At 44.5% G+C, this 15000-nt stretch overlaps 1 protein-coding gene and 12 non-coding genes across 13 annotated transcripts; 12 read left to right on the top strand and 1 right to left on the bottom strand.

The window, feature by feature from the left end:
- The first annotated feature begins 4529 nt into the window (after positions 1 to 4529).
- Positions 4530 to 4601, top strand: trnap-agg. The gene has a single exon. It is a non-coding gene; the product is annotated as a tRNA-Pro (tRNA).
- Positions 4602 to 4748: 147 nt separating this feature from the next.
- trnap-agg lies at positions 4749 to 4820 on the top strand. The gene has a single exon. It is a non-coding gene; the product is annotated as a tRNA-Pro (tRNA).
- Positions 4821 to 4967: 147 nt separating this feature from the next.
- trnap-ugg lies at positions 4968 to 5039 on the top strand. The gene has a single exon. It is a non-coding gene; the product is annotated as a tRNA-Pro (tRNA).
- A 147-nt stretch (positions 5040 to 5186) lies between these two features.
- Positions 5187 to 5258, top strand: trnap-ugg. The gene has a single exon. It is a non-coding gene; the product is annotated as a tRNA-Pro (tRNA).
- A 147-nt stretch (positions 5259 to 5405) lies between these two features.
- On the top strand, positions 5406 to 5477 carry trnap-ugg. Its single transcript has one exon. It is a non-coding gene; the product is annotated as a tRNA-Pro (tRNA).
- Positions 5478 to 5624: 147 nt separating this feature from the next.
- trnap-ugg lies at positions 5625 to 5696 on the top strand. Its single transcript has one exon. It is a non-coding gene; the product is annotated as a tRNA-Pro (tRNA).
- Positions 5697 to 6421: 725 nt separating this feature from the next.
- On the top strand, positions 6422 to 6493 carry trnap-agg. The gene has a single exon. It is a non-coding gene; the product is annotated as a tRNA-Pro (tRNA).
- A 147-nt stretch (positions 6494 to 6640) lies between these two features.
- On the top strand, positions 6641 to 6712 carry trnap-agg. Its single transcript has one exon. It is a non-coding gene; the product is annotated as a tRNA-Pro (tRNA).
- Positions 6713 to 6859: 147 nt separating this feature from the next.
- On the top strand, positions 6860 to 6931 carry trnap-ugg. Its single transcript has one exon. It is a non-coding gene; the product is annotated as a tRNA-Pro (tRNA).
- Positions 6932 to 7078: 147 nt separating this feature from the next.
- trnap-ugg lies at positions 7079 to 7150 on the top strand. The gene has a single exon. It is a non-coding gene; the product is annotated as a tRNA-Pro (tRNA).
- Positions 7151 to 7297: 147 nt separating this feature from the next.
- On the top strand, positions 7298 to 7369 carry trnap-ugg. The gene has a single exon. It is a non-coding gene; the product is annotated as a tRNA-Pro (tRNA).
- Positions 7370 to 7516: 147 nt separating this feature from the next.
- On the top strand, positions 7517 to 7588 carry trnap-ugg. Its single transcript has one exon. It is a non-coding gene; the product is annotated as a tRNA-Pro (tRNA).
- A 450-nt stretch (positions 7589 to 8038) lies between these two features.
- Positions 8039 to 9659, bottom strand: LOC116224142. Its single transcript, XM_031582998.2, has 2 exons — positions 9216 to 9659; positions 8039 to 9119 (listed from the first exon to the last, which is right to left on the bottom strand). Exons 1-2 carry the CDS (start codon positions 9653 to 9655, stop codon positions 8387 to 8389), a joined length of 1173 nt encoding a protein of 390 aa, XP_031438858.1. The 5' UTR covers positions 9656 to 9659; the 3' UTR covers positions 8039 to 8386.
- Between the last annotated feature and the right edge of the window lie 5341 nt (positions 9660 to 15000).

Genomic DNA, 15000 nt, shown 5'->3' with positions numbered 1-15000 from the left:
TAAATCAGTGATATAGCACTGATTTAACACTGATATAACACACCTTTGTTACGTCTGAATGGGTAAGCTTTCGGTGGATGCAAGAATCCAACAAAAATAAGCCGGATTAGTGGATCATTCAGACAAACTCAGTGTGTTTAGTAAAACCTTGTTTGTGTATCTGCAATTCCCTTCGGTGGGCTCATGAACCCCTTGGCCGTACAGGAAACTGTATTAATAAGGCACCGGATTGGCGAGGAGTGATAAAAGCAGACAAGGTTCAGAAAACAATTAAAAAAAAAAAAAAAGAAAGAGAGAAAAGAAAACAGGGGGGAAGGGAAAAGGCCTAATTGATTATAAAGGTCTAGTTCTGATCAAACAAAGTTTCTATAAAAGGCCTAATTGATTATAAAGGTCTAGTTCTGATCAAAAAAGTTTCTATAACAGGTCTAATTGGTTATAAGGGCCTGTTTCTGATAAAAACACAACTGTGGGGCAAGCATCTATATTTAGTCAACCATAGATGAACATAGAGGAGTTAGAGAGGGAGTTAGAGTTAGAGAATAAAACTCCAACAGCTATCAGGGGTGATTACAGAATAATAGCACCCAAGAGCCGTTGGTGGTTGGATACATTGTTAACTTACCCAGGCAAAACAGGGGCTGAGATAATAAGAAAACACGTAATAGTGGTTGGAGCGAGTGCAGGGTACCTAAGAAGTCACTGCCCATATCAGGAGGAAAACATATTGGAGTGGTTATCCTCGTTTGAGAATCGTCTGACCAATTCACTATATTTATTAGGATTATTTGACACAGTCTACGAAAAAACAGGGAGGGAAAAAACACGAAGTTAAGTGGACAGTAAAACTAAAAGAGTTCTATTACTGGCTCCACGACGACCCCATAGCTTTTGGAAACGCAGTTTGGGCGCCCGTAGAGAAAAGACAGAAAGAGGAAGTTCACCGCGCAGTGAGAGCAGAAAGGGTGGGGGCCGAGAGTTCACTCACAGTTCACTGCTCAGACAGAGTAGAAAAGGTGGGGGCCAAGAGTCCACACACACTTCCCTGCTCCAACGGAAGGTGGGGGCTAGGCGCAAAGACGGAGAAAACTAGGAACTTAGAGAGAACGAGCAGGGGCTAAAATCCTAAGTGGTTTTAGGAACCAGAGTAAGAGACTCGACAACCTAAAAAGCAGACAAAATGGGAAACTATTGTTGTGGAGGAGAGAGCTCCAAAGCATTAAAAGGAGACGCTAAATTTATGGAAGACGCACATCCGGGTAGTACAAAAAGACTGCACCGTTGGAATCATAAAACATGGATTTAGTGGAAATCTTAAATGGACTAAATTAAAGCATCTTGCTGATAAAATAAGAAAAGAGCGTAAAGGCAAGCTGAATAAACAGCAGATAAAAGACTTAAGACTGGTAGAAGTGTGGATGCTCAGAGCGAAAGAAAGAAACATAGCATGTAAAATAGAAAGCTGGAGGAGGAGAGAAAGAAGCTGGAAAAAGACAAAGAAAGTTTATTAGCTCTGAAAGAGGATGATGAGTATGTAGGGACTCGAAATAAAAGGAAGCAAGAAGAATACCAAAGTCCGCCTCCCTATAGAGACGCGGACGAGGGAGAGGGGGCATCATCGTCTCAGCCTGATAGAGGACACATGCAGAAATTATAAAGGTAGTATAAGGGGTGCCGCATCCCTCAAAGGGAGCGGAGAGGTGCACTAGGGAATTTAGATTATTAGTGTAAAGTTATTAATTAAACTTAGTCGAAGTTGAAAGAGCAATGAGAGCCTGTATGCAAAAGGGAACAAAATTGTCACAAGAAGTAGTTAAAACGAGGTCAGCTTCAGGACACATCGAACAAGAAACTGTAACAGTGGCAACAATGTTAACTGATAAAGTTAGTGGAAACACACACCATAGCGTAGGTTATAGTATCAAGTACATGTCCAGTAAATTAAATGGGTAGAGATTTAATGGCTGCGCTGGGAATAGGGATGGTTCCAAGAAAAAATAGGTTAGAATCAACTAGGGCTGACTCATATGTGGTAAAAGGGACTGGAGAACCTTATTCACAAAAATACTGAGTGAACATTGCCCGAATTGTTGTAGTTTGATTATAAGACGTGATATTGCTAACAGCAAACTTTGATTCAAGAGATTGTATGTTTTTCTACACTTTAACAACATTCACCGGCATTCAGTTCATATCAACATCACACTAACTACTCCTTCTGCCCTAAAAATAGCTGAACGAGCGACTTGGATACACCAGAGCCACTGTCCGAGGCTGAACTCCCAACGGGCGGTGAAGAGTAAAAGGCCAGCTACAAAGGGGGAGTGAAGGAGTGTAGAGAGAAGGAAGATGAAAGTAAGAAAAGAGAAGAACCTAGACAGAAATACACAGGCAGACATGCAAATTTGTCACTGTTCAACCAAAAGGGGAAAGATGATTTAAAGGACAGAATGACCATAACAGGGGTAGGATTGAAAAGGAGAGTTTTGAGAGCAAGGGGAAGTAGTGGCCAAAAGGGGAACTGGTTCAAGGAGAGTGATGAGGACATCAGTGAAAGTGACACAGAGGAGGTTAGTGAGGACGACAGATACGAACAAGAGAGACAAAAAGAAAAAACACAATATAGAGGGGCAGTGAAGATGAAGCCATACAATAAGCAGCGAGGAGTTTTCCACAGTAGAAGCACCACCTAAGTACCAGGCAACACAAATGGAAGGAGAATAGGGGACAGGGGAGGCGAGGCTTTTGATTTCCTACAGAGAAGGAGGATGGAGATGGACAATTGGAGACAGATGAACCCACGAAGAGTAAGGATGACACTAAGATGACTGGGGATGACATGGTATGGATAAAACCTGAAGGCCCGTACACACCTGATTGCCCAATAGGCAACCCCTACTGTAAGTATGGATATGGCAGGGGAGCCGGCTGGATGTGCTGGGAATGGGCAGAAATTCACAACAAAGAGATGGCCAAATTGCAGAGGTTAGCGGTGTTAGTAAATGAGGATTGGGCAATTTGCAGACCTGATGATGATGATGATGATAATGATGATGATGGGGATGGGATACCTCTTGGCCTTATGACACCGGGGAGAGCAGCTGTGGTGGCTCAAATGTTGAGTCACCACAAAAAGACATTGAATGAATTGTTTAACCAAGGAGGGGAAGATGTGGTGGTTGAGAATCTGTTTCAGGAAGGAGTGTGGTGGACGAGTGGTGAACCGAGGGAGGTGATTGGCGACCAGTGTTTGGACGCTCAAGCAGATTGGTTCGACTACTTGGAAGATGAATACTGGAGAGAACCCCAAGAGGCAGAAAGAGAGAGTAGACAGCAGGAAAGTCAGTTGTGAGAGTAGGGGGGTGAAGAAAATAAATAAATAAATAAATAAATAAATGATGATTTTTTGCTGAAATGTGCATGCTCATAATGCTATTGTGCTAGGATTTTAGTGTCAAATGGTGTACTATTGCATTTTGTATTTTTCAGTTTTACAAAAAGTTGATTATAGTATAAAAATGTAACCTAATAGTTAATTTTAGTATAAGACTAACCGTTTGAAGTACTTACTATTATAACTTAATTTTATTAGTTTAGACACTGTTTAGGCACTGAAAGGTTTCGCTCTGAGGGTGACCTCTAAGAGAAAAGCACTGGCAGTCTCACCAAGCCATGGGGGGCGGATGACCTGAGAGGGGGGCAGGCATCCCAGTGACAGAGTAGAGCCTGGAGGTGTAATATTGCTTATGCTGTGCTAGAATGCTAAAGGAGGGTGATTGATAGAATTGTGTAAAGTAAAACGAAAACCCACCCTAAACATGTAACCTGGCTTTTTAGTGGCTTTTGCTTGGAGAAATTGTTGACCTCATAAATGAGGTCAAAGGAGGGAAATGTAAGATAAATTTGAATTATCAAATTTATCTAATCATATCACATTTAACCAAATGTATCAATGAAGTATAATCACAAGAAAAGGGCAGTCAGAAAACAGCAAGTAACATCTGCATGGGAAATGTAAAGCAGAGTCGGACAGGACAGAGCAAGTTCAAACTGGGACAACGGCCCAGAAGAGGAGAAAGGCATAAGGATGAATCTTAAGTGGTCAAGTCTGGGCCACAGATAAGGGAAAGTGTCCAGACATACATGTCAGCAGATTAAAAGCAGAAGTTCTGTAAATGGGAAACACCACAAGAATCATGTGTTATAACTAAGTGCCGAGTGGAAGACAGTGTATGTGGGCGGTGCAAGGGGCCAGAAGTGACATCACAGAATTAGGCCTTAAAAGTGCGAGCATCCTCTGTTTAGACTAGAATTCACATTCTCCGGCTTGCTTGACTGTACTTGACTGTCTGTTGGGCAAGTTGTATTGTGTCAGTATCCACCAGTAAACTCAACCTTGTTACAACAAATTGCTTCGTATGGTGGTTCCTCTCCGAAACAACACGCAGAGTATTTTTCCCTAACACTACACTGACAGTTCAGCACTTTGAAATCATCCTGAAGAAAAGCATTAAATAAAGTTCCTACAGGGCTCGTTGGTCTAGGGGTATGATTCTCGCTTAGGGTGCGAGAGGTCCCGGGTTCAAATCCCGGACGAGCCCTTTGTTCTGTGAAACTTGTTAAAGGGGTCTGGAAGAGGCTCCCCATCTAACTCTGCAGATGGTTATCTAGATCTTAGTTTCTGCTACACTGACAGTTCAGCACTTTGAAATCATCCTGAAGAAAAGCATTTAATAAAGTTCCTACAGGGCTCGTTGGTCTAGGGGTATGATTCTCGCTTAGGGTGCGAGAGGTCCCGGGTTCAAATCCCGGACGAGCCCTTTGTTCTGTGAAACTTGTTAACGGGGTCTGGAAGAGGCTCCCCATCTAACTCTGCAGATGGTTATCTAGATCTTAGTTTCTGCTACACTGACAGTTCAGCACTTTGAAATCATGCTGAAGAAAAGCATTAAATAAGGTCCCTGCATGGCTCGTTGGTCTAGGGGTATGATTCTCGCTTTGGGTGCGAGAGGTCCCGGGTTCAAATCCCGGACGAGCCCTTTGTTCTGTGAAACTTGTTAACGGGGTCTGGAAGAGGCTCCCCATCTAACTCTGCAGATGGTTATCTAGATCTTAGTTTCTGCTACACTGACAGTTCAGCACTTTGAAATCATGCTGAAGAAAAGCATTAAATAAGGTCCCTGCATGGCTCGTTGGTCTAGGGGTATGATTCTCGCTTTGGGTGCGAGAGGTCCCCGGTTCAAATCCCGGATGAGCCCTTTGTTCTGTGAAACTTGTTAACGTGGTCTGGAAGAGGCTCCCCATCTAACTCTGCAGATGGTTATCTAGATCTTAGTTTCTGCTACACTGACAGTTCAGCACTTTGAAATCATCCTGAAGAAAAGCATTAAATAAGGTCCCTGCATGGCTCGTTGGTCTAGGGGGATGATTCTCGCTTTGGGTGCGAGAGGTCCCGGGTTCAAATCCCGGATGAGCCCTTTGTTCTGTGAAACTTGTTAACGGGGTCTGGAAGAGGCTCCCCATCTAACTCTGCAGATGGTTATCTAGATCTTAGTTTCTGCTACACTGACAGTTCAGCACTTTGAAATCATCCTGAAGAAAAGCATTAAATAAGGTCCCTGCATGGCTCGTTGGTCTAGGGGTATGATTCTCGCTTTGGGTGCGAGAGGTCCCTGGTTCAAATCCCGGACGAGCCCTTTGTTCTGTGAAACTTGTTAACGGGGTCTGGAAGAGGCTCCCCATCTAACTCTGCAGATGGTTATCTAGATCTTAGTTTCTGCTACTGTAAGATAAATTTGAATTATCAAATTTATCTAATCATATCACATTTAACCAAATGTATCAATGAAGTATAATCACAAGAAAAGGGCAGTCAGAAAACAGCAAGTAACATCTGCATGGGAAATGTAAAGCAGAGTCGGACAGGAGAGAGCAAGTTCAAACTGGGACAACGGCCCAGAAGAGGAGAAAGGCATAAGGATGAATCTTAAGTGGTCAAGTCTGGGCCACAGATAAGGGAAAGTGTCCAGACATACATGTCAGCAGATTAAAAGCAGAAGTTCTGTAAATGGGAAACACCACAAGAATCATGTGTTATAACTAAGTGCCGAGTGGAAGACAGTGTATGTGGGCGGTGCAAGGGGCCAGAAGTGACATCACAGAATTAGGCCTTAAAAGTGCGAGCATCCTCTGTTTAGACTAGAATTCACATTCTCCGGCTTGCTTGACTGTACTTGACTGTCTGTTGGGCAAGTTGTATTGTGTCAGTATCCACCAGTAAACTCAACCTTGTTACAACAAATTGCTTCGTATGGTGGTTCCTCTCCGAAACAACACGCAGAGTATTTTTCCCTAACACTACACTGACAGTTCAGCACTTTGAAATCATCCTGAAGAAAAGCATTAAATAAAGTTCCTACAGGGCTCGTTGGTCTAGGGGTATGATTCTCGCTTAGGGTGCGAGAGGTCCCGGGTTCAAATCCCGGACGAGCCCTTTGTTCTGTGAAACTTGTTAAAGGGGTCTGGAAGAGGCTCCCCATCTAACTCTGCAGATGGTTATCTAGATCTTAGTTTCTGCTACACTGACAGTTCAGCACTTTGAAATCATCCTGAAGAAAAGCATTTAATAAAGTTCCTACAGGGCTCGTTGGTCTAGGGGTATGATTCTCGCTTAGGGTGCGAGAGGTCCCGGGTTCAAATCCCGGACGAGCCCTTTGTTCTGTGAAACTTGTTAACGGGGTCTGGAAGAGGCTCCCCATCTAACTCTGCAGATGGTTATCTAGATCTTAGTTTCTGCTACACTGACAGTTCAGCACTTTGAAATCATGCTGAAGAAAAGCATTAAATAAGGTCCCTGCATGGCTCGTTGGTCTAGGGGTATGATTCTCGCTTTGGGTGCGAGAGGTCCCGGGTTCAAATCCCGGACGAGCCCTTTGTTCTGTGAAACTTGTTAACGGGGTCTGGAAGAGGCTCCCCATCTAACTCTGCAGATGGTTATCTAGATCTTAGTTTCTGCTACACTGACAGTTCAGCACTTTGAAATCATGCTGAAGAAAAGCATTAAATAAGGTCCCTGCATGGCTCGTTGGTCTAGGGGTATGATTCTCGCTTTGGGTGCGAGAGGTCCCCGGTTCAAATCCCGGATGAGCCCTTTGTTCTGTGAAACTTGTTAACGTGGTCTGGAAGAGGCTCCCCATCTAACTCTGCAGATGGTTATCTAGATCTTAGTTTCTGCTACACTGACAGTTCAGCACTTTGAAATCATCCTGAAGAAAAGCATTAAATAAGGTCCCTGCATGGCTCGTTGGTCTAGGGGGATGATTCTCGCTTTGGGTGCGAGAGGTCCCGGGTTCAAATCCCGGATGAGCCCTTTGTTCTGTGAAACTTGTTAACGGGGTCTGGAAGAGGCTCCCCATCTAACTCTGCAGATGGTTATCTAGATCTTAGTTTCTGCTACACTGACAGTTCAGCACTTTGAAATCATCCTGAAGAAAAGCATTAAATAAGGTCCCTGCATGGCTCGTTGGTCTAGGGGTATGATTCTCGCTTTGGGTGCGAGAGGTCCCTGGTTCAAATCCCGGACGAGCCCTTTGTTCTGTGAAACTCATTGACTGTTGCTGGAAGAGTAATCTGATCTACTTCTGCAGATGGTTACTGATGTTTTAGCAGTGTAAAAATTTGCTGAAGAAAAGCATTAAATAAAGATCCTGCAGGGCTCGTTGGTCTAGGGGTATTGTAGTGGCAAAAACAGTTGAGTTTTTTCCTTTAAACCCCTAGATCCTATTCCTACGTCCTAATTGATTTTACCACCATGGAGAAAGCAGGAGAAGCAATGTCAAGACTCGCAGTTCTGTCCAATAATCCAATACAAAGGGAGTTTGACCATCCAATGTTGCCGGTTTTATTGTATAAAAATTGTCACAAAAAATAAGGATGCAATTGCAGTTTTAAAGTCCAAATAACTAAACGATGCAACAAGCTGAACAGGCCCAAACGGAGACAGCGTGGTTCACGGCCTCAGCACTGAGGTCAATGACGGTAATTGCGCCCGCCTTCTCCTCGTCATGCGTGTCTGGCAGCCATTTCAAGGGTGGCACCGTCACCACCTATAGAGGGCGCACACTCGCAATTCCACAAAAAGGGGAAAAATCAATAAATCATTCCAAATACAAAAAACTTAAATGCGGCTCCTACACACCGGCCCCTAATTGTTCTCTATAGAATCAATTACCTAAATTAACATGAAAGGAGCCAAAAGAGGGGTCAATTTATCAATAAAGTAAATAAGCACTTAATGCTTTTAGAAGTATGTAATGCATAATGGTTTAGAGAAGGTATGAAATCATGTATACATTACATTCCTTTCTAATGTGATCAGGAACCCTGGTCACTCTTCAGACTCAAGGATTTGGCACAGCTTGGTTATGGGCCTCTCAAGGACTGAAGTTTTTGTCTTGAGCTTCACTGACCGCACTAGACCCCTTGCATCAGGTTTCGTCTCCAGCACTCTTCCTAATGGCCAGGACCCTCGAGGAGCAGTGGGGTCAACGACCAGGACAATGTCTCCGACACTAAGGTTCCTCTTTAGTGAAGTCCATTTCTGCCTCTCCTGCAGCAGCAGAAGATATTCTTTGGTCCACCTTTGCCAGAAAAGATCGGCCATGTACTGGACCTGTTTCCAGCGACGTCTGGCATAGATGTCGGACTTCAAGAAGGTTCCAGGGGGTAGGATTGGCTTGGCTTTCAATAGCAGGATGTGATTTGGGGTCAGTGGCTCTAGGTCATGTGGGTCTGAGGACACTGTGCAGAGAGGACGATTGTTCAGGATTGCCTCCACCTCGCAAAACAGTGTTTGGAGGCCTTCATCATCGATGGACTGTTGATGGAGAGTAGAGTTCAGCACCTGGCGGACAGATCTTATGAGCCTTTCCCAGGCTCCGCCATGGTGTGATGCTGATGGTGGATTGAAACTCCATTCGATTCCATCTGGAAGCAGGGCATCTTGGATTTTCCTCTCGTTCAGTGACTTCAGGGCCTTCTTGAGCTCTCCGTGTGCACCCACCAGGTTTGTTCCATTATCAGACCTGATGTGCTTCACCTGGCCCCTCCTGCAGACAAATCTCCTCAAAGCATGAATGCATGAGTCTGTGTCAAGTGTAAAGGCAATTTCCAAATGAATAGCTCTACTAGACATGCATGTAAAAAGAACTCCATACCTTTTGATGGCAGTTCTCCCTCGTTTCACTTCAAACGGGCCAAAGTAGTCCAACCCGACATTGGTAAATGGAGGGAGGTCAGGTAGGATTCTTTCTAACGGCAAATCCGCCATCTTCTGTTCACTTGCCTTGCCCCTTGAACGTCGACACATGACACATTTTGAGAGCACCTTCCTGGCAACTGAGTTGCCTTTTAAAATCCAGTACTTTTTCCGGAGCTCCGATAGCATGTGGTTTCTGCCATTGTGGCCACATCGTTCATGGATGTGTCTTAAGAGCAGTATCGAGATGTGCGAGTCTTTGGGCAAGATGCAGGGGTGTTTGGTTTCCTCAGGCATTGCAGATTTGTGCAGTCGGCCACCTACTCTCAGAATGCCCTCGTCTAGGACAGGATCAAGCCTGCAGATCTTACTGCCCTTGTGCACTCTAGGTGGGATCATCTCCAGTGTTTGCAATTTCAGCACCGAAGGCTTGTCCTTGGGTGTATGTGACGACTGACCTTTCTGCCTCTGCAAGATCTTCAACAGTGAGGAGCTGCCCACCAAGGTAGGTCCTGATGGCTTCAATTTGTATCCTCACCTTTTTCCTGCTTGAGCGGGTGCTGACTTGAGACGAGGGCTGCTCCTTTCCTCTTTTCACAATCAGCATCAACATCTTTTTCAGTCTGATAAACCATGCCACTGCTTTGAGTAGTCTCCTCCAGTCAGAAAAGAACGAAATAAGCTGGTCTGTGGGGTGTCGCAGGGTTCACTACTGCTGCCAATACAGTAGCACTTTTCCTGACCTCTGGATCGTCCTGTGACACAGAGTCCAATACTTCCTCCTCTGGCCAACTTTCCTTTGTGTTCCATAAGAATTCAGGGGCATGTATCCATCTCCTTTGCTCCATGAATCTTCCTGCATTCAATCCTCTGGATGAATCATCAGCAGGATTGTCCTTGCTGCTTACGTATCTCCATTGGGACAGGTCTGTATTGTCCCGAATCAGTGAGACCCTATTGGCTACATAGGTCTTATACCTTGCTCGGTCATTTGCAATGTACTTGAGCACTGTTTGGCTATCAGTCCAGAAACATGAAGGCTTTAGGTCAAGGTGTAACTCTCCTCTCAGCATTCTATCTACCTTCACCAGCAAAGCTGCCAGCTCCAGTCGTGGCACGGTGATGTTCTTAAGGGGAAGAACTCTGGACTTTCCAAGGACCAAAGTGACGTGAATGACATCCTGCTGGTTCAACTGTCTGATGTAGCTGACTGAGCCATAGCCACTCTCACTGGCGTCGGCGAAGTGGTGAAGCTCGGCATGGCTTGTCATTCCATAGCCCTTTGGTTTCAAACAGCGTGGCACACTGAAGCCTTTGATCCTATCCAGGCTGTTGGTCCATTCCATCCACTTTTCAGACACTGTCTGGGGCAGAGGCTCATCCCATCCGAAGCCTCGCTGGCAGAGCTCTTGTAGCAACTGCTTAGCTGGGAGAATGAGAGGAGCAAGAAAGCCTAGTGGATCAAAGATGGAACTAACAACAGAGAGTATGCCTCTGCGGGTGTGTGGCTTTTGGCTCAGGTTGATGTTGAATTGGAAACGGTCAGAATCCACGCACCACTGCAGTCCCAGTGCTCTTTCAATGGGCAAACTGTCTTTGTCGAGATCCAGTGTTTTGATTTCCTTTGCTCTGTGTTCTTTAGGGATTGATGCTAAAACTGCCCTGTTATTGCTGACCCACTGAGTGAGTTGGAACCCACCTTTGCTGCATAGTGCAGTGACATCTTTCACCAGCTGGATGGCGTCTGATTCCTTGGCCACAGACTTTGCACAGTCGTCCACATAAAAGTTGTGCCGGACTGTTTCGGCTACTTGAGGGGGAAAACAACACTCATTGTCCGCAGCAGTTTTTCTTAATGCAAAGCTTGCAATGCTAGGGGAGGACACTGCGCCGAATATGTGTACAAGCATACGGTGTTCCTTGGGTGCTTGACTGGTCTCACCTTTTGGCCACCACAGGAATCGCAAGTAATTAACATCAGATCTGGCTACTCTAACCTGATGGAACATTGACTTGATGTCCGACATGATTGCAACAGGCTCTTTGCGAAATCTCATGATGACTCCAATGAGGGAATTTGTCAGGTCAGGTCCCTGCAGCAGTTCGGTGTTAAGGGATACACCCTGGTAAGAGGCAGCACAATCAAAGACTACTCTGAGCTTTTTCTTTTTAGGGTGGTACACCCCGTGGTGTGGCAAGTACCATACCTTTCCTGTTGACTGTGCAAGTTCTTCCTGTGGGACCTCCTCTGCATAATTACTCTCAAAGATGTCATTGAAAAATGCAACATATTCCTGTTTATATTGCTCATCCTTTTCCATTTTCCTTCTTAGGCTCTGGAGGCGCTGTTCTGCAATTTGGCGATTGTTTGGCATACAGACATCAGCCTTTCTGAAGGGCAATTTCAGATTGTAATGTCCATCATTCAGAACTGCCTCATTGGCCATTTTCAGAAATCCTTTGTCCTCAATAGAAACTTCAGTTGTCTCCTCAGAGGCAACTTCAGAAAAATCCTGATTGTACTGTGAGATCAGAAGCTCCTCTAGCCTTGCCACTGAAATCCTATTCACCGTAACACTTTTTGCACTGCCAGTTTCACTTCTAAGTGGCCCATTTACAACCCACCCCAATAGTGTTCTAGCTGCATAAGGGCCCCCACTTTGGCTGTTAACAACCTCCCACGGCTCTATCAGGGTTGGAGCATTTGTTCCAATTAACAGCTCTACCTTTGCACTAATAGAGGGGATTTTGACTTCACTTAAATACGCCCATTGCGCTAAGTCACTCTGTCTTGGGATGTTGTTAGTGGTTACTGGCATTTTCTTCTGAGTGAAAGTGTCAGGAAGAGGTGAGAAGTTGTCGCTGTCCAATGCTGAAACTTCAATTCCTGAGACAACATGCGTGGGAACAGAATTTTCCTGATTCATTGTTCGTAGAAGAATTTGTGTTCTCCTTCCTTTGAGATTGAGACGTGTCATGAGCTCCTCTGAGCAGAAGGTAGCAGAAAGACCCTGGATCCAGGAGAGCATACACTTGCAAGACTTGGCTGCCCTTTGCTGCCTTAACCTTAACTGGGACGATGGAAAGTGCGCACTCTTGGTCTCCGGCCCCTATATGACCACATAACTCTGCTGATGCACTGCCTAAAACACCAGAGGGTTTTTCTGCTTCTTTAGCTGTGCTGTCGTTAATCCCAATATGCAAGACGCTTGGGTGAGTTTTCTTGCAAACTTGACATGTGAGTCGCTTTTTGCACTCTCTACTAATGTGGCCTGCGGAGAGACATCCAAAGCATATGCCCTTGGGTCTTTAAGAAACTGATCTTGTCTCTATGCATTTTCTTTGAGAAGTCTTTGCACAAGTCCAATGTGTGCTTTGAGCTACAGAGGGGGCAAGATGGTTCAGGCTTTGTCTCTTTTTGGGGCAAGAGCAATACTAGTGGCATAGCTACTGCCAGATGACTTTGAGGGCTGTGACAGAGTAGGGGCTCTAACCTTAGCTCTACTAGTTGACTGGTCTTGAAGGTCACCAAAAACTGGATCAGCTGCTATACGGGCTTGCTTTTCAATGAAAGAGACCAGATCTAAAATTCTTACCCTACGCTGGTGCCGTTCTTGGAGTTCATAAGCCTTGTTACGCCATTTCTCTTTGAGCTTGAATGGCAACTTGAGGGCAATGCTTCTCATGCTGGATATGGTGTCCAGTTCCTGCATGTAGTCCATTTCCTCCATAGCGTTGCAGCAGCTCCTGAGAAACATGGCATAATCCTGCAGCATTTTGGAATCCTCAGATTTCATTTGAGTCCAGGATTGGACCTTTTCCAAGTATGCACAAGATATCTTGTATTCATTTCCAAAGTTTTCCTTCAGTAACTGCTTTGCTTTCTGATAGCCTCTATCTGGGGACATGTACTCACAACTTTTGACTAGTCTTTGTGCCTGGCCCTTAGTATACTGAATAAGAAATTGTAACCGGTCTCTATTGTTATCTGTTTTCTGTTCAATCATGTTTTCAAACGAGTGAATGAATGATTTGTACTCTAGAACTTGTCCGTCAAAGAGTGGGATATTTCCTTTGAGGTAGTGTAGTCAGAAGTTGCTGTTTCATGAGCATCCTGGTTAATTCACTTTGATTCTCCAATACTTTGATCACGTGATTGTCCTGCGGTGAGCTGGTTGAAGAGGGGAATTTGCTGGTGTGTCACAGTGGACCGAGTGGCTTGATCTGAGCTAGCATATGACTGGAAATGACAGGGGGAATGGCAGAAGGAATAGCTATGAGATGAGTGTTGGGCAGAGAGATGGCTATGTGATGAGGCCATATCGGGCAGAGGGAAAGCTATGCGATGAGGGGTGTAGCTGTTGTGGCCTTATATCACTACTGATCCTGGGAAGGAAAATAGGCTTACTGTCTTGCCTATCTGTACCTAAATTAGGCAGGGGAAATTGGACATTGGCACCTGTCTTAGTCCTGACTGCTGGAGCAGTGCGATCATGAAGATGAAGCGAATAGTCTAGCCTTTTCTCCAGGTGTGCTTGTGATGCATCAGCTGTGGCTTGAGCTGCTTCAGCACCTAATACAGGCATTTTAACAGAAGGCACAAGGTTAGATACAGCCAGTGTTGGATTGCATGGGGTTAGACATATTACTTTCAGCTTCTTTTAGATAGTTGATTTTACAGTAGCTGCTTCAATTTCTGCATCCAAATCCAATGTTCCTTCTTTTTTCTTAACATTTCTTCCTGTGCTTCTATTGCATGTTTCTCCTTTAATTTCGAAGCTTTGGCAATTAAAGCTAAATCGTTCTGCTTCTGCATTGATACGCAATGATGAAGACGCTCTAGACGACCTAGATGACCTAGACGACCTAGATGACTACTGGACACAACTGATAGCGCATCGGTGTTATCAACGTTTGCCTGCGTGCCTGCATCATGTTCATCATTTCCACAAATCAGACCTCAGGCTCTGGGCTCTTCCGTTTGTACAGCAGAAGACGTTGCTTCACCTAAGCTAGGGGTCTTGAGGATTTTCTATTTGTGAAATCCATTCATTCACATTTGCAATAAAAGGCATTTATCTCCGCTGATCGCGGCTTACACCACTTCTCGTCATCATCTTTGCGTGATTCCTCATCCAAACACTGAACGTAAGTTGAATTCGAAAGTGTTAAACTCTTCAAAGACTTCATAAAACTTAATTCATGTTCCTTTCACTTCATCAAGGGATTCTTTGTCAATCATCAAATTGTTCACAATATTCATTCTCCTTGTTACACGAGATATTTTTCCCCGATCTAGTTGCGCGCAAACGCGCGGGCCTGTTCACTCATTGTTAGAACAGCTACTTCGGCCTCCTCGTCAGACATTGTACTCAAAAATAAACTTCCAAAAATAACGAAAAATATTTATCTTCTTTCTCTTAATTCAAATGTATCCAACGTTCAAAACAGTTCATATAATTTCCAAGAAGTATCTTCCAAAAGTATCTTCTCGTTTCATACACTCAAAGTAAGCCGTGTATCCACTCATTCAATGTGTTTGGCCACGTCGGCATTAAACTTCCAAAAATAATTATCACAGTTCATTAATGCACACAATCTTCCATGAAAACTTGTTTCTTAATTATTCCCAATATTGTTTTGTCAACGAAAAATCCATCAAAAGAATGATATCTTCAAGCAGCCATACCTCCGTTGAAGAGTTCCTTTGTTTCAAGTTCACCATATGCGTTAGGCCGACATTC

The sequence above is a fragment of the Clupea harengus genome, chromosome 16 (genome assembly GCF_900700415.2).
Source record: "Clupea harengus chromosome 16, Ch_v2.0.2, whole genome shotgun sequence".
Lineage (NCBI taxonomy): Eukaryota > Metazoa > Chordata > Actinopteri > Clupeiformes > Clupeidae > Clupea > Clupea harengus.
This window is presented reverse-complemented; position numbering and strand designations above follow the sequence as displayed.

What these genes read in the sequence shown, in the direction of transcription:
- LOC116224142 (XM_031582998.2), bottom strand. Translation starts at nt 9,655, where the DNA reads ATGATCCCACCTAGAGTGCACAAGGGCAGTAAGATCTGCAGGCTTGAT. An exon ending in GGGAGAACTGCCATCAAAAG is followed by an intron (nt 9,120 to 9,215) that starts GTATGGAGTTCT and finishes TGCTTTGAGGAG; the next exon opens with ATTTGTCTGCAGGAGGGGCC.